Source organism: Phoxinus phoxinus, assembly GCF_949152265.1.
Source record: "Phoxinus phoxinus genome assembly, chromosome: 2".
Classification (NCBI taxonomy): domain Eukaryota; kingdom Metazoa; phylum Chordata; class Actinopteri; order Cypriniformes; family Leuciscidae; genus Phoxinus; species Phoxinus phoxinus.
This window is the reverse complement of record NC_136877.1, coordinates 18,329,214-18,356,989: the sequence shown is the minus strand read 5'-3', so window position 1 is coordinate 18,356,989 and position 27,776 is coordinate 18,329,214. Positions and strand designations below refer to the sequence as shown.

The 27,776-nt window shown below is 37.3% G+C and overlaps 1 protein-coding gene across 1 annotated transcript; it reads right to left on the bottom strand.

The window, feature by feature from the left end:
* Positions 1-1,491: 1,491 nt before the first annotated feature.
* On the bottom strand, positions 1,492-23,123 carry ppp1r14bb (protein phosphatase 1, regulatory (inhibitor) subunit 14Bb). The gene is made up of 4 exons (XM_079599887.1): positions 22,290-23,123; positions 3,646-3,729; positions 3,518-3,550; positions 1,492-3,006 (listed from the first exon to the last, which is right to left on the bottom strand). The coding sequence occupies exons 1-4, from the start codon at positions 22,488-22,490 to the stop codon at positions 2,938-2,940; spliced, it is 387 nt and encodes a 128-aa protein (XP_079456013.1). The 5' UTR covers positions 22,491-23,123; the 3' UTR covers positions 1,492-2,937.
* Between the last annotated feature and the right edge of the window lie 4,653 nt (positions 23,124-27,776).

The window sequence follows — 27,776 nt, the reverse complement described above, 5'->3', positions numbered from 1 at the left end:
AACAAACTACTAGCTGCTACAAAATGCAGCAGCTCGAGTTCTTACCAGAACCAGGAAGTATGACCATATTAGCCCGGTTCTGTCAACACTGCATCGGCTCCCTATTAAACATTGTATACATTTTAAAATATTGCTGATCACTTACAAAGCACTAAATGGTTTTGCTCCCCAGTACTTGAGCGAGCTCTTAACGCATTATAGTCCTTCACGTCTATTGCGATCTCAAAATTCCGGCCAGTTAATAATACCTAGAATATCAAAATCGACTGCTGGCGGTAGATCCTTTTCCTATTTAGCACCAAAACTTTGGAACAATCTTCCTAACATTGTCCGGGAAGCAGACACACTCTGTCAGTTCAAATCTAGACTAAAAACACATCTCGTTGGCCTAGCATACAAATAACACATTATAGACTTATAATTCAATTTAGGCTGCATAGATTAGGTCAGCCGGAACTGGGAACACTCCCTGATGTCCTTGTTACATCATAAGAAGGATGGCGTCTACACTAATTTTAGTCTCTCTGTTTATCTGAGGTTTACCGCAGTCCGCCGGATCCAGGCCGTATCCAGATCTGATGAAGGACCAGCGCCTGGACACGATGACAACGCAGTCCTGAAGTGTCAACCAGTTCCCTCCCTGTTACTGAAGTCAACGGGATCCCGGCCATATCCAGATCAGATGGTGGACCTGCACCTGGACTCATCCATGACGCATCACTGAAGTGCCAGCCGGCGTGATGACTCCGACCTCCAAACAGATGGAAATCGATAAATACTCTAAATGTTCTGATCCAATCGGACCTGTAATGCTGCCTGAATCATAACCAATCACTGTTCGCTCGTTGGCCAGAGGAGAACTGGTCCCCGACTGAGCCTGGTTTCTCCCAAGGTTTTATCCTCCATTCTGTCACCTGATGGAGTTTTGGTTCCTTGCCACTGTTTGCCTTGTATTTTGGCGAGGACATTTATTATTCAACAATATTATTGATCTACCTTAAGGTGGACGATGATGCAATTTTCTTCTAGAAACAAACTTTGTTGTATTATTTTCATGTTATCACCGGGAAGCTGCTTTGATACAATCTGTATTGTAAAAAGCGCTATATAAATAAAGGTGACTTGAGCACGATATTAAAAAATTTCAAGTTTGACCTGTATAGTGGATGAGCAGAAGAGACGCATATTTTAAATGTTACATATTCTTGATACAGCCACACATACACACACAAACGTTATTTACCATATTTTTATTAAAGTTGCATAAAAGTGTAACAAAATTGGGCACAAAACAACAGTTAAGTATTGCTACAAGATACTTTTTTTTCTCAAAAGGTATGACCTTGATCACAACTGCTTAATTTTTTAAAATTTTCAGTTGATTCTTTCAGTCCTCCACTGTCAAATTGGACACGGAAAAGAGAAATGAACAGCACTACAAGGTCCACGTAATGATAAAAACCAATGATTTAATTTTTATGTTAATAGATGTTAATGCTTCTAAAAAAAAAAATCTGTAGTCAACTTCCTTTCCTAAAAAACAGAATCAATGACAGTACAAGAACCTTTTTATCCTAAAACTTCAAAATGATTTTCACTTTTGCATTTTTTCTTCTTCATGTATATTCCTCAAACATGATTAAATTCATTTGGTTGTCATAACATAAATTTAACCTAAGGCAACATCTGAAAGTAGGAAGAGTGACTCATGTAAAATGAAATGCCGCGGAGCAAGCGAAAAAGAGAAAATGAAAATGGGGGGCTCAAAGAAAAACAATAAGCGTGCAAAAAAAAGGGAGAAAACAGTTGAGAGTCTTGAACAGTTGCCATTGTACCTGACGTTATGTGCTACACAAGTGGATGGGATGGGATAGCGTATGATTAATATGTGATGAGAAAAGCTCTCCTAAAACACCTGCTAGAAATGTTGGGACTGGTGGATTTCAAGAGCACTGAGTGAGACTATTAGCCCTCTTATTATAATATCTGATTGGCTGAGACAAAAAGAGCAGATGGCTTCCTGGGAGAGATGATTTAGGAGTCATGTGAGAGGATTCATTCTAAACGTACACTTGGCAGTGACCATGATGCACTGCAGCTTGACTAGCCTGCTCTCATCCAATCGGTCTCTGGAAGAGTCAGTGTGCACATCTGTGGATGTGTGGGAGGCCCAAGAGCCACAGCTGTGGTTGTGTGTGGTCATTTCTCCTGATTCCTGAGGGTGGGGATGCCTATGAATTTCAGAGTGTGTGTGTGTGTGTGTGGCATGTGTAAGACAGGAGAGAGAAAAAAAGAAAAAAGAAAGATTCAAAGCCCTATATTTGCCTACACACAGTTCCCTCCCCTGTTAATACCACAAATCCAAAATAACTCCCTCACTTTATAACAGCTTTAATCACTCTCTTTATTAGTTTTTCTTTAATTAAAAATGTTCCTGCACTTATTCAAGCAAAAAGGAGGATCAAAAATAGAGAGAAAAATCCACAAGGCCGCTTCTGTTTGATCTCCTTTGACGTCATTTTAAACCAAGGATCGTCACAGTTTCACAAAGGGTTTTAGTGCATGTGTTCATTGTGAGAGCAGGAAGCTTTGAAACCATATTGAAAACAAAATTCGAAAAAAAAAAAAAAAAGTTTATAACATAAAACCATTCTATGCATAAAGACTAATGAAAAAAAAAACCCCATGAAAATATGTTTAATAACATTTCAAACCAATGAAATCTTTCCCCCTTTACAATTTATTTTGAAATAGAATAATACAAATAAAATCAACAAAACGAGAAAAATAAGCCCTGCTTATAAGGATCTGATTGAATCTCCCATAACTTTGCCTCCACCTCTGGATGAGCACCTGCTCAGGGGTGAACAGTCACGCCCCTAAAATTGGAAAAGGAGGGATGGGATTGGTTTAGGAGTGGTGGAGGTGGGAGGAGCTTCACTTCTTCTGAGGAGTACTGAGCTTCTGCATGCCACGGATCTTGTCCAGCAATTCAGCCACAAACACCTACGAAAGAAGAAAAAGGAGCACAATTAACAAATTTAGCAGAGAGTTGGGATTATGATTCTGCAGATTTCCCCCACATTTGAACAGCCATAAGTCCTAGAACTGTACACATTTGTTTATCCCCATTATAAAGAGAATTCATGTTGTTTGAATAAGTAAAATATTTGTCTAAATTAATTCTGCTTGCAGCTGCCGATGTGTATAGTGCTCTCAGCTCTGTACATATTGCCATATTTAAACCCATTTCTCATAATTCCACCATCTGTTCACAGAATTAGGATATAAAAAAAGAGTGGTAAAAAATCAGTGTTGTTAAAAGTCATTTATATACTTTAAAAAAAATATATATATGTAGGTTTTATTCATTCCGTTTCAGTTATTTTAGTACATCAAGTTACACTAAAGTAAATGAGAAATGTTGCCTTTGCAAACTAATTTTTACTTGGTTAGCTTTCATTTCAGTGAACTATAATAACCCTGCGTGCTCTTAGATGTGAGTCAATTTACTCACTTCAGTAGGTTTATAACAGTCCACCAGCAGGTCCTGTTGGGCAAGAGGAGAAAGAAATGTCATACAAATGTAAAGCGTGTTGAAAATTGAAGATAAAATATTAAATCTGACACTTTTAAGACGGATACCTTGACTCGTGCAGCACGGTCTACGTCGCTCTCCATGTCCAACAGCTCATCCACATCAATCTCCAGTTCTGGGATCGCCTCTTCCTGTGACAGATAAGCGTAAGCATTCATGAAGCAGAAGGAAATGATCTGTTTGGATCAAGGATATGCCTACATTTAAATACCCGCAAGAAGTAACAGCTAATTGGAAATTACACAACTATACTCGGTAATTCCCTACAGCTCCTGGAAATTATGCAGTATTCCCAGAGGGATAAGAAACACAGCGGGGAAAGAGTAGCTAGGCAGAGACAATGGAAACACAGTGACGCTGGTTGCGCAGATGACTCTTGAATGTTTGTGTATGTAAGCGAGTCTCAGACTGAAGATCTGTCGTTAAGGTAGTTATACACAAGTAGCAGTTTATTGTTACGTCTCCACCAGGACTGATGAAGGTATGTGTAATACTGCCTCTTTACCACTAGAGGTATCTCTTGTGTCACACAAACAGTTAAAGGGAAAGTCAACCCAAAAATGTTTAATTCTGTAAACATCATTTACTTAATACTCACCCCCAAGTTGCTCCAAACCTGTATGAATTTCTTTCTTCTGAGTTTGTTAGTCTTCTGAAGATAGTTTGAAGAATGTAGGTAACCAAATGGTTTCTGGTCCCCGTTGACTTCCATAGTTTTTTTCTTCTTCTTTCCATACTATGGAAGTCAATGGGCCATATAAACTGTTTGGTTACCTACATTCTTCAAACTATCTTCTTTTGTGTTCAGCAGAAGAAAGAGACTCATGCAGGGTTGGAACAACTCAAGGGTGAGTAATTGATGAAAGATTTTCATTTTTGGGTGAACTATCCCTTTAACGGTTTTCTAACCTTTGGGCAAAACCGTACATAATACAAAATAAAGTTATCCAGTTAGTTAGTAGATGTCAGCACAGAGAGAAGAAACTTTTAAGGTAATTTCTCAGTTTGAAGTATGTTTCCAGTTGCTTCAACCTTATCTTAACCACTTTAGTGGAATTTATTCATCTATTTAGAGCAATGATGGTTGTGTTACTCACTGGTGTGTATTCAGATCCGTATCTTGCCCTGGGGTAAAAATGTCTAGCTAGTGTAATTATTATACATTTAAGTACTGAGTAATATTAGTTAACTAGCCTACATGTACTTATTATAAGGTTAGCTGCATGTAATTGTGCATATTTATAGATATTTTAGTAACTACTTGTGTAACAAGAACACTGTAAAATAAAGTGTTACCCTATTTTCCATATCAACATGTCATTGCATGCTGTGTATTTAGGCTACATATAGTCAGATTTAACTATTAAAGCCCGTCCATCTTAAATGGTCTATTGTTTTTGTTTGATGATGAGGAAGACATTAATTGACAGTTTAATATGTTAAAGATGTGATGATTCATCCAGGCTGGCAAATTCCAGCATCATCTAACCATGACTATAAGACTGAAAGAGAAGTTGAACACATACAGCAGCAAAACATGTGGGACCAAATGTGATTTTGCGCAGATTCAGATAAGCATGTTTGTTTTGTGAAATACTGCCATGTTTGGCTATTTTTATCAGTCCAGTTCACATATTTGGCCTTGGGTTGTTGGAAAGGCGCTGGCCATGAAACAGATCGGTCTGCTTTTCCTTCCATACTGTTAGTCTGCCATCAGATGCCTTTGGCTTTCAACAAGTTCCCTAATAACTCTAATTCAAATCAAAACCTTGATTCAAATTCAAACGCTCTTTATATCCCTATATTTTAGTTTTAGCTCTGGTTTTAAGAGTAAAAAACCAACTGTGCCAGTGGAGACTCCAAACCTCAATTATACGCTGCTGTATTTTTCCCCGTCTCGTCCCTTTAGTCTGCCAATTTGGTTTCTTTCTATAAAGTTGTCTCTTTCAGTAAAGACCAGTGAATACGTCTCTCTCCCCGCAAGCTATAAATGGTCTTCACAAGACTCGCAAACCCCCCTCTCCCTCACGTTTCCATTCTCCCTGTTCTGCAAACATTTGAGCCTTTCCAAAACACACTTCATCTTCCACTTCCAGACACACACATACACACGTGTCTTATGAACACGCATAAGCTCATTGTGGTTCTGGAGCAGTGACTCATACGGCATATTAAAATATCGTCTGTCTAGAGAAACAAGCACTGAAGCGACCAACATTAAAACTGCCCATTGCTTCACAATGGAAAATCAAAAGGCACATGCAAGAACGGGTCTATTTCTAATCCTTTTTTTATTTTTTTTATTCAAAAGCTCTCTCTCGTTCTCGATGCTACTACTTTTCAGTACTTCGTCTTTTGACCGCTCTCTTCCTCCCCCTCGGTTTAAGCAGCCCAGACCAGCTGTCATTGCACCTGCCTGACTACCCCTTGCCCAAATCTCTCTCTCTCACACCAACACAAGCACACACACTACAGCTCATTCACGCACACTGATATTGCCATGGCACCGTCACATGTGAATGGAAGCTTTAATTGCTCTGTTGAATTAACAAACCTTCAATTTGTGTCTATGACCGAGTAGTGCACATATAACTAAAGGGTGCATGAGTACACAGGAGAGAATGAGCTGGAAAAACCACTTGAGTTGGCTGCTAGGGACTGGTATGTAAGTGTGTGTGTGCGTGTGCGCGTGTGTGTGCGCGCGTGTGGACACAAGACAAAGAATGTAAGGCACAACATGTGTGCACCATGTGCTACTAGTCACTCACAGAGACAAGGAAAAAGATAAAAAAAGAGCTAGCCTACATAAAGCAGAGCAAAATACAGGAAATACAAGTATAACCAAAAAGCCTCTCACAATCACCTAGAGGTTCATTAAATCCACAGAGCTGGTCATTCACACCAAGTTTAATAACCAATTAATGGTCATTTAGCTGGTGCTTTTATCCAAAGCGACTTAGAAGCAGACACCTGGGGAAAATGGTTAAGTACCTTGCTAGAAATGTTGTTTTATGTCCAATGCAGATTATTTGTTAATGTTTAGGAGTCTGATAACATTTAGCCATTTAGCAAATTAGCAGAGATACTTTTATCCAAAGCTACATTTGAGGAACATCACAAGCAATAATAAGTGCCTACGATAGTCAGCAATAGTCAAGAGCTAGTAGTACAGAAACTATAGCAAAGTTAAAAAGCAGAACGGTAGAGAAAAGAGAGAACAAGGAGACTTACCGGTATATGCGATTTATTTATGGGAAGTGACTTTGATTGTGGCATAAATTTAAAGTTTGTAAAAGAGAAGTCTTCTGCTACTAATTATTATGATTATTGTTAATATAATAATTAGGCTATGCCATTGTATTTATATTGCACATTTATTTTCATGTGTAATTGTTAAGCTAAATATTTCTTACTTGTGAATAAATAGGCTGTTGTGTAAAAAATATGAAACAATTTCAAACAATAAATTAAACAAGTTAACTGCGTTTAACTTGTGACAACTGTCATCTGCCAGCCCAGATCCTAAACATGTATACTCACAACAGCCTGCAAATTGCACTTGATAGAATATTGTTGTATATGTTAAGATATGCAATTCAAATGCATAATACTCTACTTGCCATGCACATTTGATGTGAAGGAGCTCCCAGTTGTTCTTTAAATCCTAACTCAAACAGTGCCGTCAGCAACAAACACAAACGGGAATACAATGTTATTCTAACTAGGCTACTTAATGAAGCATGAGATCAAGCAGTGACCACCACAGCCACATTTACACACCATCATCCAAAAGATTGGGGTAGTAAGAATTTATTTTATAATTGATACATCTATGCAGCAAGGGTGCTTTAAAATGATGACAGTAAAACTGGCTAAATTGGTAACTAAAAAAAACTATTTCAAATGTTTTCGATTCATCAAAGAATAATGAACAATGTATCACGGTTTCCACATAATAGTAGATAGATAGATTGTTTTATTTAATGTCATGTCAGCATCTAAGGCTATTTTCATGGCAAAAAATAAATTACACAAATACAAATATCATATAAATACAAGTCATATTATAATTAACATAATCTTAATTCCACATAATAGTAAGCAGCACAGCTGTTGTCAACATTGATAATATAAGTAATATATCACAGGAATACATTACATCATTAAACTATAAAACAGCTAGTTAAAATTACAATAATATTTCAGAATATTACTTTTGTTTAATGTATTTTTGTTCAAATAAACTTGGTGAGCATAAGAGACTTCTTTAAAAAAGAAAAAAGAAAAGAATCCACACTGACCCCAATATTTTGATTGGTAGTGTAGGTCTACGTTATATAAAGAGGGTCAAGCATGTGTGCATTGTACTCTTGCAGGACCAGACTTCTGACCGTAAGCATACAAATTGAACCCTACTTGGAAAGAAACAGTCTGACCAATTAATCATTTTCATTTCTGAGATCTGAAATTGATGATACCACAACAGACAAGGATGGGCGGAAAACCTTTCAGCATCAGCAGTATCTTTGTTTCCAGACAATCAGCTTGGAACCGGCGATTTCATTGTAATATTCATCAGACAGTCAGTGAACTGACACTGTCTGAGACTGAGACCAAGTGCTTTGTGTTCATGCGAGTCAACCTGTTGGTCAATGTGCAGGTGTGTCGAGTTGCTTTAGTCACGGAGAACATGTCTACCCAGGATTTATGGATGACTGCATTCATGTCTGGAAATGTGTGTCTGTGTGTGTAACCTTTATAATTCAGCATATATGTGTATGAGCATCTACAGCACTACAGGTCTCTTGCGGTTATGGTGAATCTGATGTGACATTATGAGAGCAGGGGGGTTTCAGACTTGGCGCTAGGTTTGACCTACATTACACAGCTGTCTTCATCACCAAGGATGAGGATGGTGGCAATATGGGCTCACTGGCAGGGCCATTGAGTTGCCAGACATAACTTGAACTTAGCCAAAAGGCTTTCAATTCCTACGCGACCTCGTCCAAAACAATAACGAGCATTATAGTAACATATTTCCTAAGCATATAATGTTGTATCCTCAGTATTCTCAATGTGTGAGTGATGTTCAAGTTAAAGCAGCCAATATTGCAAGTTCAATACAAGCTAAGCTCTATCAATGGAAAAATATATGGAAAAACTTAACAGCTGAAGCACTAACAATGGAAGTACACAAGACCAGCGTTTCAGAGGGTTTAAAAGCCTAAATGAAAAGGGTGTATTTGTGTTAAACCATTATTTGGTCTGAAGAGAAAATTATCCTTTTTAGGAGGGAATACTTTTTTAAAATGGATTACCTTCTAGTTATGAGTTTTAAATTTCATTTCCATGGTATTCTCACCATGTAAACAGTGCTTTACAGATTTACGTCCCATGCTGTTATGGTATATCATTGAATGTCTAGTACAAAAGTTACCTGGTTACATTGAAGTTAAAAGATTGGATAGAAGTTCACATAGACAAGGTCAGTAAGCGATTCAATTCATATCATATTAAGACCAAATTACACCAAGAACAATAAATATAATAGTGCCCAATGGAATTTAACGCTCTGTTTATTAAGAGCACTGCAGTTGTTTGCCTCTTTGGGTTAGTTCATCCAAAATATGTTACTCACCCTCAAGTTGTTTCAAACTTGTATGACCTTCTTTCCTCTGCTAAACACAAAAGAAGATATTTTGAAGAATATGGGCAACAGATCAGGCCAAAGACCACATTGACTAGTAAAAAATAAAAAGTCAATCAAGTCAATGGGGTCCATCAACTGTTTGGTTACCGACATTCTTCTAAATATCTCATTTCGTGTTTAGCAGAAGACAGACATTCACACAGGTTTGGAACAACTTGAGGGAAAAAAAGAATAATTATGCAAGAGTTTTTTTTTTCTTCCATTCTATCCCTTTAATACTTGGGCGGATTCTGGCTGTCATTGTTTTTATTTTCGTTCATCAGCTGGAGAACTAATTCTAACGACGCTGTTCTGTGTCATTGATGTTATAGTTGTGGTGTGAACTTTATTCTCCAAACTTAGAGAAATTATTAAAGCCTTATAAGTCCCTAATTAATTGAATGTAAATTGAGTTACTTTCTGTGGTAATTAACATTAAACCACAGATGTTGTTGACAGAACCTGCATTGAACCCAGAACATCCTCTGAGCTTCAGATGATACACGAGAAGGACAGAGATTGACGTCATGCCATTATCAAGGGCAAAAGATCAACATCACTCAACAGCCAGCAATCACAGAGAGATCTACACCTCATTTATCAAGCAGATGTTGGAATAAAATCCCTATTTTTGTTAATTGCCTGGATAAACATGCGTTTACAAAAGACACATAATATTCAGTCAAATGTATTAATTGAAACTATCAAACGAGGTTGCTGAATAATTGAACAATGACACTAAATTGCCTAGAGCTGCTTTATAGTAAAAAATTAATGTTGCAATTAATTATAATTTAAATGACTGATTCTAGAAATTTAATAATTGTCTCTCTATTTCCTGTGTATTACTGTAAAGCTGCTTAGAAGCAATCTGTTCTATATAAGTAAACATGACTTGACAAGCTTTTATCATAAAAATGCATACATTTCCTCATGTAATTTTACAATCACAGGCAGCTGTATATGATGACCCCTTTCTAATAGGGTGTATCTCTAAATATAATATATGGTATGTTATCTAAATATGACAATAAATAAAGCACAATCTGCTAAATTAAGGGGTTAACTCAACTGTGACACAGGATAGGCTACTCAATAACACATATTATCATACTCTAGTCTCTAAACTTTTACCAAGTTGTGAATAACTCTGATTTCAAAGTGTCTTCTCTTAAGGTGAAGCGTTCCCATGAAGTGTTTGTTCTATCTGCGCACATGTTGTTCTACGCTCTTTATGCTCTGATGCGTGTGCGTATTTGCTCAGTGCTGACAGAGTCATTTATGCCTGATATCTGATCACATATTCAAGTGCCAGCACTTCTACCTGTGGCTATACTGACTGCAGGGGTTTCTGCATGGGTTGGTTAATCTCTGATGTCAAGATAAGGCCAGATAAAGAAAGAGAACAGAGGTGAAGAGGAGAAGAAATAAGGCAGACTGAAAGAGAGCAGAAGGAGGAAATAGATATCAGACACCGGTGTCAAAAATCACTTCCATTGCTTTGAATTTATCAATAAATCTAAGAGCCTTTACACCCACGCTTTTACTGTGAGCATATGCAAAAAGTCGCTTAATATTACCCATGAGACAAATTACATTTAAGTCCAGGTGTGCACATTCAACAGCACTCATCATTGCACAACATCCAACATAGCCTAACTGGAACATAACTGGAAAATTCAGGCATTTCCTTTACATATAGACAAGACTAGTTTTCTAGTTTTCAGTTACAATTCTTATCACTCGACATCTGTGATTTCATGTACCGATTCGGACGGGACTAACATCTCTGTTTATTACAGAGGTGCAAGTGTGTTTTCTAGACGTGGGCGTTACAGAAGGTCATGTTGTGTGTGCATTATGTAGGCCTACATGTTTTTGAATTTATTATTTGTTAATATGATTTTAATTTATTATAAAAAAAACATTTAAGTAAACTTCAAGAGTTTATAGCAGTGGCAGTTCATAAACTTGCATAAGCGAGCAGAAAAACGAAGTATCTTACTCTTACCTGACACTGATATAAAAATGGGCAGTCTTCGCAGTTTCCTCGATTTTGCTTTATTATTAATTTTTTTATTATATTTTATAATGATGATAGATTTTTGGATACCATCCATATTGCAATGAAATGAACATGTCAAAGATTGGTGTGCAGAAGGTAGCTCAGGTAGGTCAAAAAAACACATTTGAGCAGCGTTAAAATAATACAACATCAGCAATCACACTCACATTCGGACGGGATTAGATTTCTCAGAGGAGAGCAGAATAAGCTTTTTCCTTTGAACGTGTGAGAATTCCAATTAACTTTACGGTAAAATGATTCTATGACTTATATACAGGGATATGAATATTTACCTATTTAATTGCCCATGTTTTAATTGAAGATGTGTCATAATAGCAACACTATGAATGCAAATTTAATAATTTCCCAAAAATAACCTATAGGATTTAGCCTAATGAAAGCAAAGATGTCTGAAATGTAGGCCTAAATCTAATTCATGATATAATATGAATTAGATTTAGGCCTACATTTATAATAACCCTAATAAAAATAATTAGTATATTTAAAAAGAATAACACTAGTAACAATATTCCACTTGGGGTGTTGACATCTATACCCCAGTGTTGACATCTATACCCCAAGAGTCGAATTTCTATCTTCTTCAAAATAAAAAAGTAAAAACTATAACTTTTGGACCCATTCATGTTTAGACTGGTGGAGTAAAAGTCCCTCATTAACAAATAGACACAAAAAAACTTAATACAATGTCTATTTACCAGAGACACTATTTACCAGAGACACAAAATCAGATCAATTAATCTTAAAACTGTTTCGACTGACTAAATATCTATATATACAGATGAAATGACAAAATGAAAAACAGCATAGCCATTCATCAAAAAGTGTAGAGATGTGCTATAGAAAAAGATCTTGCCCCAACCTACCCTGACAGTTTGCAATAATCAAGCAGCATAACAGATTGTTTTTGTACAGCTAAAATAAAGTAACTGACACTGGAAGCACATTCAAGTCAAAAATGGACATGCCTGTTCTGACATTACACAGAAGCTGCTATATATATGAAGACTGCAATGATTCAGTGATAAGACAAAACAGAAGTCCTTTGATATGCCTTGCCCAATCTTCCTGTTTAAACAGAAAATGCTACAGGAAAGAAAGAAAACTGCCCTCAACAAGCTATTTCATGGGGTCTTTTGTAATTACACTATTACAAATAGCCTATAATGACACCCAGATGAACTCTAAACTAGGGCATAACTAATCATAACGATTAATCGCAACTAATCGTTTGCAGAATAAAAGTTTTTGTTTACATCTATATATGTGTGTACTGTGTAAAATAATTATGTATTTATAAACACACACACATGCATGTATATATTTTAAAAATATTTACATGTTTATACATTTTTATATTTAAATATAATTTATATTATATATAATTATAAATACTTAAAGGAGAACTCCGGCGCAAAATGAACCTTTGGTCTAATTACACATTGTTACCTAGTCAACCGTTATCTGAGATTTGTTTTCATGATTATCGAATGTAAATAGTTTTATCTCTAAAAACAGTTTAGCCTATAACGCTAGTATATGGGGCATTGAGTAATGACAAATAAAAATCGCTTATTAATACCACTAACAAGGCTCAAAATAGCCCCACACTAACACGGTAGCATAATGAGGGTCCCTACCTTCAAACCGAACCATTGAGAACTTTGACAGTGTCCAGACAGTTTAATAAGAAGATATTTTATACATATAGTCAACTTCGCATATACAGGCAGAAGCCATCTTTGAAAAACAGTCTCTACCAGTTGATCTACGAACGCCGATCCAAGTGCGCTGAATTGTGTAGAATCTCATATGGTCCAGCGCACTTGGATCGGCGTTCGTAGATACTAGCGTTATAGGCTAAACTGTTTTTAGAGATAAAACTATTTACATTCGATAATCATAAAAACAAATCTCAGATAACGGTTGACTAGGTAACAATGTGTAATTAGACCAAAGGTTCATTTTGTATGAGTTCTCCTTTAATATATAAATAGATTTTTTCCTTAAAATTATACATGCATGTTTGTGTATTTATACATAATTATTACACACACATATATGATGTAAACAAAAACTTTTATTCTGCAAACGATTAGTTGCGATTAATCGGTATGCAGCCCTACTCTAAACTATAGAGGAGAGTGACAAGAGAGATCTCAAAGCCGAAAAACCTACAGAAGTTTGTTCTGAATCACTCGCTCTCCACCTCATCCAGCTCACTTTACTAACCTCTGATCCATCTCATGTAAACACACACACAGTGCTGTACTATTGATTTGTTCTCAGTCGGCTGCAGTCTGGCATTATGACAGACAGCAGTGGTGCTGACAGAGAGAAGAGGACGGGACACATGCCGCCTCAGGAGCGAGTCCTCTGGCTGGGCTGAAGTGGGCCAGTGAGGGGTGGAGGTGTCTCTCCACACACCCGCTGTCTCTATACACACACTGGGGGCTTATCAGTAGAGTGCACATTGACGAATAACAATAACAAGCAACACACACAAGAGTGAGTGAGACCTTTTCCCTACATTAAAACAAAAATTTACTTTTTACCTTCATCAAAACAACAGCAACACTGTAAAAGACAAAGGATTAGATCTTTTGTTGGTCTTATATTAATATGCTTGTAAATTATGTAGCCTAATATTATTAAATTTTACACAAGCTGAAAATATAGTGTTAAATAAGAAAGCAATTAATTAGTCTAGTCTAAACCAACAGTCACATAGAGTCAGATAGGCTGTGTATTTTCATATTAGCTATGTAGCGAATGACCCCAGGGAGGGAGAGCATGCTTTATAAAAGAGATCAGCTCATATGGGAGCCGTTTCCATAGAAATACTGTTGCTGAACATAACACACACCCAGACACAAAACACCAGGTTCACAGGTCACCACACATTTGACCTCCCACTTCCTTCTTGACAAAGAATGTAAAAACTAAAGCAATAAGGATGTAAGAAAAGAAGAGCCACAAACAGCCATTAGAGAAAATCCAGATGTCTGTATAGTGACAGAAAGAAAAATGTAAGAACTCTTGTGATTGGATGGATTGCCGAGTCTGAGACAAGCAGAGAGGCCTAATTAAGAGAAACAATAATGACCTCAACAATGAAAGGAATCACAATCAGTCCATACGCTTCATCAACTGGCAAACCCACAGGATTGTTAGAGATTTGAGACTAATAGAAAGCGAGCAATATATTTAGGCTCAGTCTTAACCTAGGAAACATTTTAGGTTTTACAGACTTAACTCAAAAAACTTATTTCATTATCTGATATAATGATCATTTACTGACCTATTGAAGTACTAATATCTGTTTTGTACCATTGTAATACTCTGACAACCACCAATCACAGTGGTGATGAGTCACATGATGAATCAAAGCTCATCACAAGCAGCTTTTTCACAAGAAAGTAGTAGCCTTATATAGAAGCTGCACAGTGTCATTCACACAAACACCATGATGGTAAAACACATGACATTTTTTAAAAATGCAATAAACATTCATTTAACATTAAATGTAGTTAAACCCTAATGTGCATAACGGATTAGAAAAAACTATGAAGAAACAGTAATTTCAACAAAAATACATCAAATGTGAAGGGTCACGCAGGGAATTGTGGGATTGTCAATTTACGTTTTTCCACAGTAAATTATAGAATGACTTGTTCTTTTTCACTTCAATTTTTTTTTTCAAATTAACGGCATTTTACTGTAAAATTACATTAAATGTACAGTTAGATCTATCACGGTTATTCATCGTATATAGTGGATGCTTTGTTAACAAATTAACAGTTTTTCACATTTTTACAGTGTTTTACCGTTAGAATCACGATCATTTTAGAGTGAAAGGGGACCTACTATGCAAAATTAACTTTTCTATTGTTTTTTTAACATAATTATTTGTCCGCAGTGTGTGTACAAAAGCATTATATTGAGGTACAGAAAGTAAATCTCTACACACTGACAAAACATATTTACAATTGCACATTTAATACAATCCAGTCATAACAAAATAAATGTACCAACTTCCTGTTCAACAGGAAATGAGTCAACACGGGACAGAAAGTGTTTTCCACGGGATCTTTCAAAACAGAATTTCTATATTATTTAATAGTTTGCTTTTAATAAACACATTGTGTGTCTGAACATCTTTCATAGGCTAGTTGCTTTCCTGTTTACGTAGCATATTTTTTCAAAGCTGTTAGAGAACCTCGAACTGGGGTTTGCAAACAAACAATGATCTAATTTTAAAAGAAAACAAAACAATGATCTAATTTTAAAAGAAAAAAAAAAAAAAAACTAAGATTATATATAGGTTATGTCATGTGGACATTAACCAACCTCAGAGAACTATGCACATGCTATGAACAAGCAGATTTGTAATTAAATTATTGAAATAGCCTACTAAATTAAAGTTTCAGGGGGTACTTTAAGTATATATTTTAGGTCAAAGGGGTTAGGCTGACAAAAGTTTGGGAATCCCTGAGTTAAATGATTTTCAAAAATCATTAGTGATGTTTGATATGGGATAGCCATTGCAAAACATCATCATGAGATCTTGGATCAATAAATACGGTGTATAATGTGTGCTGTAGTCTTTATAAATATGGCTCTGTGGTTATTCTTTCTAAAGATAGAACAAGCTGGAGGGGAGAAGAGCGGAAAAGGCAGAGGTGATAAAGAGAAACACAAACAGGGCAAGACCTGCAAGCCTCTCTCTCTCTCTCTCTCTCTCTCGTCTGTCGTTTCTGGAGCGGAATAAAGCAGGCAAGCGTTCATCATATTCCCTAGATTAGAGCACTTTAGGATATTCAGTCTGGGCGGGCGCCTTCAAGTGTGTGCGCATGCATGTCCGTGCATGTGTATTTCTATTCGTACTTGATTGAAACCAAGTTACCCACAATTCCACTAATCCACCAAGTACCTTCAGAACAGGGCACTCCAAAAAGAGTTTTTAATAACAGCAAGTACATGGCTAAAAAAAAACACTGAGAAGAAACCGCCTTTACATCAAGCTGGAAATCAAAGAGGAAAAAGGGAAAACGTTACTGTGCTCCGCTGCTCTACTTTCTGTAATTACAGGTTTCTAGCGGTAATTATCACAAAGCCCTTTAGACTAATGAAAGTGTTTCTGCATCATTAAAGGACTGAAGCGTATATTGCTGTGACTACACCCTTTGACCTGATATATGACTGGTGATGATGTCACAGGTGGAGTTCAGGCCCTGCAGATGTGTTTTTGATGTGGAGATAGGAGTTTAAGACAGGATGAAATAATATATAGGCCTATATATTTTACGTCTTCATTTAGAGGCCCAATGGTAAGATAAAGGTAGTCTTACATGTCCACTCACATTCACACATCAGGTGACAATATTTTTTATTTTTTTTAAGTAGTAGGTATAGAACAGAATGCAGGTATTGTGTGTTTTTTGATAAGCCATCTTAAAAATGATAAGCTTATGGCAGATGCTAAAACACACACCAAAGGAGCTGATGTACCAATCTTTGCATGGCTAATAACATCAGCAAGGCATGCAAAAGATATCAAAATTTAAACAAAAAAAATGGGAAAAGCATAAATCGACCATTGTGACCCATACCTAATATCAAATATCAATTTAATAGTGCACTCCAATCCTGTTATCTTAGGCTGTCATGGCTTCAACCTACAGTAACCTTCCGAAGCAACACAGAATTACTTAACTGGATTATAAAAAAGCTAAAGAGCCAGACAGTCTGTCTGTTTGAAGAAGTTAACTTAGTTCACTTTGCTGAATCCTCTGCTCTTGAATTAGGCTGTGTACAAAAGGTTATTTCCGGATCAGAGCCCTTTTACATAAGGATCACTGAGTGACCAACAGAAAAGGCAAGATCTGAAGATCTTCTGCTTTCAAGCACATTGAGATCAATAAGTCTCTCTCTGTCTATAACTGAGGACCATTTAAAATGGTTTGTTGTTCACTTTTTTGCGAACAGAACAGCATCATAAACATTCAATCACTGTATAATACACAAGATGAAGTTGACTTAACAGGTTGCTAACTCTTAGGCTTACAGTGAGGAAAATAACTAGTCAATCAGCATTAGTGTGTATACTCATCTCTCCCTCTGTAATCAGGATCTGTGATTAGCGGGTGTGTAAACACAGTTATGTAAACGGTAGAATGTTAGATGCTGAGCAAATTAAGACAATGGCTGCATCCAAATTCACACTTGTACTAAGAACTAAAATTATATACTTCGCTGGATACTTTTGAGAATGACATGAGAATGACAAAGACATTATACTACATTATAAAGTAACATCTTTTTAAAAAATTGATTTGTATATTTTAGCTTAAATGCATTACCTTAAAATAGAGTATTTATAAAAAGAAATTTAAACTTAAACGGCCATGTTTCTTGACACTTTTTCGACTGAAAAGTCTAAAAATAACAGTAAGTAAACAATCTACTCTTTAGGATGTACAGTATGTCTATTGGAACACGGTGCATGATATAGTTATCCAGGAAGTGCAATTTGATGTTATACGCTATCTGTCAAGAGTATAAACTGAAATTAATCAAAATTAAAAGTAAAAAAAAAAAAAACTAATCGAAATCAACAAATTAAGTGTTATGCTACAGTAAATTCATGTCAAAACATGACAAATAGTGACAAAATAGGTTTAGGCTTATTCATGATCTCCAAACCTGCCGGTAATATGTGGCATTATTATTCAGCTGAATGATTAATCTGCATTTCTACATACAGATTCTGAGAAATTCTATGTTTACTTAAAGGGAGTGCATTGACCTCAAAACAGTCAACAACAACTGAGAATCTTTGAGACAATTCCATATATTATTACTCTACATAGCCTACATTACAGTTCAAAAGTCAGAAAATGTTTTTAATGTTTCTGAAAGAAGTCTCTCATGCTCACCAAGGCTGCTTTTATTTTTATCACAAATATAATAAAAACAGAGTTATCTTGAAATATTATTACAATTTAAAATATATTTTAATTGAAAAAAAAATATATATATATTAATTTAATCCTAATGAAGCTGATTTTTCAGCATCTTTACTCCAATCTACAGTCACATGATCCTTCAGAAATCATTCTAATATGCTGATTTGCTGCTCAATAAACATTTCTTAATCATATCAATGTTCAGTTGTGCTGCTGAAGCATTCATTTCTTTTCATTTTTTTTTTAAATCTCACTGATCTCAAACTTTTGAACGGTAGTGTAGAACAAGTTGCATATTGTGTGCAGTGTTGGGGAAAGTTACTTTTAAAAGTAATGCATTACAATATTGCGTTACTCCCTTAAAAAGTAACTAATTGCATTACTTAGTTAGAAAAGTAATGCGTTACGTTACTTTTCTTCCCACCTGGGCTGGGCTTGTTTTTTTATAACACAAAAGTTCTATTTTTGGGCAAATGTAAAGACCCTTTCACACTAAAAGTGAAATAATAATCCTCCGGCTGAAGGAAATGTGTACAGTAGAGGAAAGCAAACAAGCAAACCTTTCTATCTATCTATAGTCATTTTTGCTTATTCAACTGAATCATCGAAGGTCAGAAGCAAGTACATTGGTCAATAAAGTGAGATTAAATGCATAAAAATTATGTTTTATTTAACATATTTAGTTATTTGGAGGTTTGCATAGTATTCTGATTCTGAATTTCACAGATTTTATTCATTTTGAGGAATATTGAATATTTTTTTGTGCAAGTGAGATGAGTAAAAGCTCACTTTTAGTCGAACTACAATAAACATCATGTTTACACACACACACACTCTCTCTCTCTCTCTCTCTCTCTCTCTCTCTCTCTCTCTCTCTCTCTCACACACACACACACACACACAAACGCCTCTGCACTTTGATTTGTCTCAACATGGGGACAAGAGAGCTGTCAGTCAATAAATGGGAAAGCAAAGTAACTTGCGTTACTTATTTGAAAAAGTAAGTCAGATATTTTGTTGTAAATTTTAAAAGTAATGCGTTACTTTACTAGTTACTTGAAAAAGTAATCTGATTACGTAACTCAAGTTACTTGTATTGCATTTCCCCCAACACTGATTGTGTGTGTTTTTTTTGTGTTTTTTTGCAAATCTCTAACAGACATGCAAAGCTGCTTTTTTAAATATGTATTCTGACTGTAGGACATGCCTGAACCTGTTCTCCCCTACACACTAAAACACATCCATGTAGAAACACGCAGCACACACACACTTTCACACAGGTGGAGGGGGGATGCTTGACAGCAGCTAGCAGGTGAGGAACTGAAGTATTCAAATAAGGTCTGAGAGTGAGGAAGGAAAGAGATAAGAGAACTCAACACAAAGCAAATATAGAGCCAATATAAAGAGCGGCTCAACATCCTGACACGGTTCATCATTTCGCGGCACGCGCACACACAAAAGGACTGCTCCAAAGCTGAGGTCACGGGACTGCTGTGACCTTTACTGCCTTCTTAAAACATCAGAGTCACAACGAACACACGTACACACACTTCCTGTAGTTTCGCCTGTCACTGGCATTTCCTTTGCTCGTGACTCACGGCTCGGCAGTCTCCATTATGCAGCATCCACCCGATGATCCCAGAAACTGCAATTATGCCTCTCCTTCTCCTAAGCCTGTCAGAATATCCTTCATTCCCTCTTTCTTTCGTTTATTTGCCTTTCCCTTCTTATACGCATACAAATTTGCTTATTCATTCCAATGTGCACGAACTGGTAGCAAACATGAGTTGTGGACAAACTATACTCAACCATGTCACAGTGTACAGATGCACACACTTGACTCATTCATTTAAACCTAGTCCAAATCAGATGTATTTAGCAATTTCACGTGACATCACGTGTTGAATTAAAAAGTGCAGTAGCAAAGTGCAACACACTGTGTGAGTGTTAATGAGAGGAAGGAGGAAAAACACTCAACGCCATCCTTGTGTTCCTGGCCAAAGCCACAGCTGTCCCGCTCTACACCTCCCTCCCTCCAACTCTTTCACAGACCGTCTGTTAGTCTCCATCAATGACTGTCTGTTTACTTCTCCCTTGATTTGGGCATCCTCTTTTTTTAACTTCATTTAACACTGCCATTAGTTCTTGATTTCAAAGAGACTCCAATCAAGCGATGATGTCTCAGTCATTAGCCAATCATTCCCTGAAAACACGCTTGCTGAGCTTGAAAAATGATTTTCTTCCCTTATTTTGTACCCTACTAGTCAGTTTGTTTTTACTCCACCCTTTTATTATCCGCATCAATTTTCCTTAGCGCCAAGCCACATCTGTAGCATTGTTACTAAAGCATTTCTGTCTGGTCTTTTTAAAATACTACACACTCATCCAGGGAACCCAAACACTTGCTGTATAGAAAGTGAGATTATAATGACTTGATTGCTTCTCTCAATGGCAGTATGCCATGCTGGCTCCTTCCATGGCAAAATTGGTTATCTGGCTTCTGACAATTTAAGTAGTTTTAAATGAAAAGGATTAAGACTCTCAAGGGACCACCACGTCACGCACTATTGTTTACTAAAAAGCTAGGAAAGTTGGCAAAGCGGATTTAACATGCTGGCAAGGGTTTGGATAACGTGAGGAAGCAAGTGCATGTATACGTCTGGCTGTGTGGTTATAGATTGGGGGAGGGTACATACAAGAGACATGAGGAATATGCTAAATGTTCATCTCTTTTGTTAAAATGCCAGATGTTCTCTCCTAAGACAGGCTTATAATCAGTCTCAACACTCATTTTTGATTTCATGTACATGAAGACTATGTGAAATAATTATTTACAACCAGTTGGCCTGTTTATATTAATCTTTAGTGCATTTTTTTTTTACTTGCACTGAATAAGAGCCACAGGGCAAAAAAAAAAATTATTTCTCAGAAGGCTCAGAAGAAAATAAAATTGCATTAAAAAAAAACCCTTTCTTTTCAAATAAGATTCATGTGCCTGGAGGTAAATTGTACCTGTTTAACACCTAAGTGAATTATTTTTGTGAAATTATATTTTGTAAGTAGATATACGTCACATGTCAAATAAAAGGTCACTCACAGGACATCCCATAACGATATGATTAATTCGTCCAATTCTAAAGTATGGTCATTCTGATCCAAATAGATTGTATGTTATCCAACCATCATTTGACTTCTGTTTTATGAATACTGCCAAAAGTAGGCCTACTGATTTATGCATAGGCTTATAGTAAGGTAGCTTATAGTAGAGCAAGTCTACGCATAAATGGGTGCGCAGGGGACACGCTTCTCGACACCTACTGGTGTAACGATGTAGCTTGCAGAACGGGTCCATGAATGCATTTTTAGTGAACGGAAACAAATCCCTATAATGAATCTCGAATCAAAATGAAGTGACGTAGGCTACTGCACCCCCGAGACGGTATATGGACAATCTCATCGTCACTCGCCTTTTCCAGTCTTGATACGCATAATGTTTAAATTGCGCGCCTTATAAAATGTTTAACTATTAATAGTTTCATCTGGTTAACCTTCTCATCGAGATTTTCGAACGCGACGTACACGTGACGTCAGCGCGCCTTACGGGATAATAACGCGCAGACCTGTAGATAAAGTCGAAATACACGTAGTAGTAACGTTAACTAATGCGCTCTCCCTAAGTCTCTTTAAGTAAAATATGGGTCAACTGTAGATTGACACATAGGCTACTTACATTCTGCTCATTCGCTCGTAATGATGTTACGGTGGCTGCGTAGGATAACTTGATCACTGCCGTTACAAAGCGCACTTATCTATAAATAAGCTCATGACCTGTTGGTGACTTTATTATGGCTTTGTTTAGTAAATATACTAATATCCACTATACAATCCAAAAAGACTAATAGTCTATCATACTTTCATTTAGTAGGCTAAATCTTTCACAAAGAGTCTTACCTCACAGTCGTAGAGATCCGTTAGCTGGTCAATAATCCACTCTTCCAAATTAAGTCTCTTTCTCAGTTCTTTCCGGTCGTATTTCACTGTGACCCGTCCTTGCTTGCGGGCCGGGGTCTCGGCTTCTTCGGTTGAGCCGGTGGGCGTCTGGAAGTAAACGCGAGCTGGTTGGCTCGATTCTGGACTTGTTACCGCCGCCATAGTCCGCAAATATGCTGTGAATAACCGGCTGGTAAAGTAGATCGGGTTTTCTTCCCCGTGTTTGAGCAGTGTGATTTAAAAGGCCACTAATAAAGCTATTTATTCCTTCTCACGGAACTCAATGACATTTGGCAACTACTTGATAATATTTTTAAAGTCATATGAAGTAACTATATTTGATTGTTTGTTTCGCTTGATCTTGTACTACCAATCTATAAAGCAGCTAAGCACTTAACTTACAGTACTGCAAACCGCGTGTCTCCTTTTGCTTTAGAAAGTAATGCCACAAACGCTCAAATCACTTCAAACTCCAGCGTCTTCCTCGTGGCCTACTGTTTTCCTTTAAATAAAAATGGAAGCCGTTTGAAATTATTTAACCGTGCTTTTAAAGAGAAACGTCAGCGTTCCTTTTCTCTTATTCGAAGCAATAAAAACGAAAACAAACAGTGCAGTGTCCCTCTTCTTTTTGTCCTTCCTTTCCCCCTCCTCTCTTTTCCTACTCTGCTTCCCTCACCCGAGTTATGTGTGTGTGGTGTGTGTAAACCCCCTCTGAGTCTGAGCCACGGCTGTCCTTTCTCTCCCTCCCTCTCTGACAGCTTCTCTCTTCCTGTCTCTATTGCTGATTAATAAGTTAACCTAAACCAGCCCTCTCTTCAGGCTAAATACAACCAGATAATCCTGTTATTTCAAGTGAGTTGCAAACATAAGTGAGTAATAAAAACAAAAGGTTTCTTTAATAGTGGCATCTACATGTGGCACTTTTGACCTCTGTTAAGACTTGTCTGTTTGATTTTTTGTTTCATTAACTTTTATTTTAATTTTATAGATCAGGAAAGAGATCTTTTGGCATTTGCTTTTTTCGACTCTCTATTTGGTGGAATTGTATACAGCATAATGGGTAATGTAGTTTTTCACCACAAATTCAGCTGTTAAACAATTATTTTAAACTACGTTGAAATAATGTGAGCTGACATCTTCAATAGAGGCAAATACTATCAAGAATTAACAAACTCGTATAGCTCACAGTAAAGGTTTTATAAGTTATCGTTAAAAATAAATTTCCCTGTGGAATTTCCCTGTTTTCCCTCTGGAACCCGACTGTTGCAATCAATTCCTGATGGACAAAATCAAGTCCCACCCAAGCTGTTTTACTTGGATATACACTATATTGCCAAAAGTATTGGGACACCCCTCCAAATCATTGAATTCAGTTGTTCGAATTACTTCTGTGTCCATAGTTCTGTAAAATCAAACACCTAGGCTACGTTTACACGTGGGCGGCTATTTTCATAAACGGACATTTCACCCCTCTCCGTTTTCAAAAATAACATTGTGCACACCTGTCAGTTTTCAGAAAAGTGTTCGTTTACACGAACCCGTGTATATGCCGTCAAGAGCATGCCAAACCTGTAGATGGCAGTGTAACGAGAAGCTCAAGCCCACGTTAGCCAATCAATCCCGAAAATACTCACATCGACTGCCTAAAACTCAGTTTTTCTTAGTTTACTTGCAAACGTGCAAACAAAGTTTTCCAAAATCTCCACTCTGGCCGGAGTTTTTAGAAAGAATCGTTTTCAGAGGCGAATTCTCCGTTTGCATGTAAACGAAGGGCAGAAACTAAGGGAAATGTCTCAGTTTTTCTAAATAACCATGTACCAGTACGTGGAAACGGGGCCCTAGGCATGCAGACTGCTTCTACAAACATTTGTGAAAGAATGAGTCGCTCTCAGGAGCTCAGTGAATTCAAGCGTGGTACTGTGATTGCCACCTGTGCAATAAGTCCATTCGTGAAATGTCCTCACTAAATACTCCACGGTCAACTGTTAGTGATATAACAAAGTGGAAGTAATTTTCGGAACAACAGCAACTCAGCCACAAAGTGGTAGGCCACATAGGCCTACAATCACAGAGCGGGGTCAGTGCATGCTGAGGCGCACAGTGCGCAGAAGTCACCAAATTTCTGCAGAGTCAATAGCTAAAGACCTCCAAACGTCATGTGGCCTTCAGATTAGCTCAAGAACAGTGCGTAGAGAGCTTCATGGAATGGGTTTCCATTGCAGAGCAGCTGCATCCAAGCCTTATCACTAAGTGCAATGCAAAGCATCGGATGGCAGTAAAGCACGCCACCACTGGACTCTAGAGCAGTGGAGACGTGTTCTCTGGAGTGACGAATCACGCTTCTCTGTCTAGAAATCCGATGGACGAGTCTGGGTTTGACGGTTGTCAGGAAAACGGTACTTGCCTTGACTGAATTGTTCCAAGTGTAAAGTTTGGTGGAGGGGGGATTATGGTGTGAGGTTGTTTTTCAGGGGTTGGGCGTGGGCCGTGGCCCCTTAGTTCCAGAGAAAGGAACTCTTAATGATTCAAAATGCCAAGATATTTTGGACAATTTCATGCTCCCAACTTTGTGGGAACAGTTTGGGGATGGCCCCTTTCTGTTCGAACATGACTGCGCACCAGTGCACAAAGCAAGGTCCATAAAGACATTAATGAGCGAGTTTGGTGTGGAGGATCTTTACTGGCCTGCACAGAGTCCTGATCTCAACCCAATAAAACACCTTTGGGATGATTTAGGCCAGGCCTTCTCCTCCAACATCAATGCCTGATCTCACAAATGCACTTCTAGAAGAATGGTCAAAAATTCCCAGAAACCCACCCCTAACCCTTGTGGAAAGCCTTCCCAGAAGAGTTGAAGCTGTTATAGCTGCAAAGGGTGGGCCAACTCCATATTAAACCATATGGATGAAGATTGGGATGTCATTAAAGTTCATGTGCATTGTAAAGGCAGACATCACAAAACTTTTGGCAATATAGCGTATGTCACAATAGGAAAGAAAAGACTATGATTTCATGACAACTTTAAAGGTAGCCTACACACAAACAATTTGCTAGCTAAAAACATTTTACACAATTTGAGATGTGTTAAAATCGCTTTCATAAATGATTTTTATCCAGCTGATTAATGCTAAAAACATTAACAGCCAATCAGAATCCAAATGGCAGCATTCAAAACATAATTGCAAAACACGCTAATAATAAACAGAACGTTATCGCCTGTTGGTGAGGATGCTTTATAGTCATCACTCTTGGTATGACCGGGCCTTAAAGGAGAACTTAAGTTTAAGTTAATCTTGATCGTTATACCTTTGTGAGTACTGTCTATAGAAAAAAAAATGAACCGGATTGGTGCTTGCAACACGGAGCTGCTACCGCTAATGCCCATAGCTCCCACTCAGCTAAAACGGCAGTTATGGGGGCATATTCATAAAGAGTGTTTTTGTGCCTCAACAGACACAAAATGCAATTACAATGTCTGTCCAACATGAACAGGGTCCTTAGATGACAACAAGATGCGTTTAGTAACTTAGCCATTGTTCAAATTCACCTACATTTTAGACGGCTAGCTGTAGTCTCGCGCTGAAGTCCCGTGGGAACTCCCGTTGTAGCCGGAAAAAGGTAAATAGGGAAGTGTGCAGGTGGGAGGAGCGTTGTGTGTGTGAAGAGTGATGATTGGAGTTGCTTCTATATTCTTCTATATTCTCCATAGTTACGTTACGAACCATTTCTTCTTCATTTGTGAGCAACTCCGATCATCACTCTTCACACACACTACGCTCCTCCCACCTGCACGCTTCTATTTACCTTTTTCCGGCTACAACGGGAGTTCCCACGGGACTTCAGCGTGACTACAGCTAGCCGTCTAAAACACTATTTAGGTAACACTAATTTAAACAATGGCTAAGTTGCTACAGTACTCGCAAAGGTATAACGATCAAGATTAACTTAAAAAATTGCCAGAGTTCTCCTTTAAGACTCCAGACATATCAATCTTCTAGAAAAATCTGTTTATTTCTATTTGGAGTGGAGCCATATTAACTTCACATGACCAGTTACTAATAATGAACCGGCAACAACGTGCGACGATTGAATCTAAGAATGTCTATTATTTAATGTGTGGTATGACATGGAGAAAACATAAACCAACAGGAACAAAAGATAAACAGCTTCACCATGAAGAAGCAGGGGGCTGTTGAATCTGAATGGTTGACGAACTGTGTACAAATATTTTCAGGGAAACGCATGGCTAAAGTAGTTCCAGGCAGGTCTTGATCGCATTACAGTTCCATATAATTTTTCCAAATGATTTCAGTTATTTCAAAAGTCCATACAGCCTACAGCAGAAGAACCAAAACCCACAACGACGCTGACTAAGCAAATTAAATAAACAATAGGATAAAAACGACACATTATTTCCATGTTTTTTTTCCACAAAATTATTTTATTATGTACGGAAAGTATACAGTACGGACACGCACTGGCACAGAAACGTTTTGTCTGTGCTTCTCTGACAATTTTATCAGTAAAAAAGTTAAGCAACTTAAAAACTACACAACATTTCTCACTTGCAAGGAAATAACGGTGCTGTTCTTGAAGCAGCTAAACTTACAGGTTTGCTATTAGCAGAGCTGTCGGACACTGTTGAGAGACGCACAAACTCAAGTAATTCAAACACAATTAATCTCTCTCTCTAAGGTTTGGTAACCATATAGTATAAGCGGAATAATTGACTCCGGTCCATTGAATTATTAGAAAATAATGCATACCCGAGGTGTAACGGCCATTCTGTTTTGCGTCGTGGCTGCATTACCACCTCAGGTGTGCATTATTTTCTAATAATTCAACGTCCCGTCGTAAATCATTACTTATATACAGCTGACAGAAAGAAAGTGCCAGTAGACATTTTAGATTCAGCTGAAACTTAAAAATGATAAAAAGAATAAAAACAGCCAGAAGTGGAATGTTATTAGAATGCTGTAGGCTTATTTCAGAGGCCACAGCACATTCCTACCTCTAACTGTTATGTTTTACAAGTGGCATGAAGACAATGAATTATTCAAAATGCTGTGTCTGGATCTTACAGTCCAGTAAACCCACTGCATGCTGTGACACAGTTTTTCTCATATCTGTACACAGACATATGTACAGATCATTTGATATATTATTGCTGGATTCTTTTTTTCTATTGAATTATACGCTGTCATGTGCAAATAAATCTAGTGTAGATTTAGTCTTGCAACCCTGCTATGGTCTCTATGTAGAACTTTATGCTCGATCGGGTTGGTGTGAGGGTTAAGTGGGTAAAGCTGCATTCATGACTTGATTCTTGTGTGAACTTGTCATAATCTCTTAAGAATGGTAAATACCACCGGATATACTCTAACACCTAAAAATACAATAAATCATGTCAGATTTGCCTCATGAAATAAAACACTTGTCATTTTACCC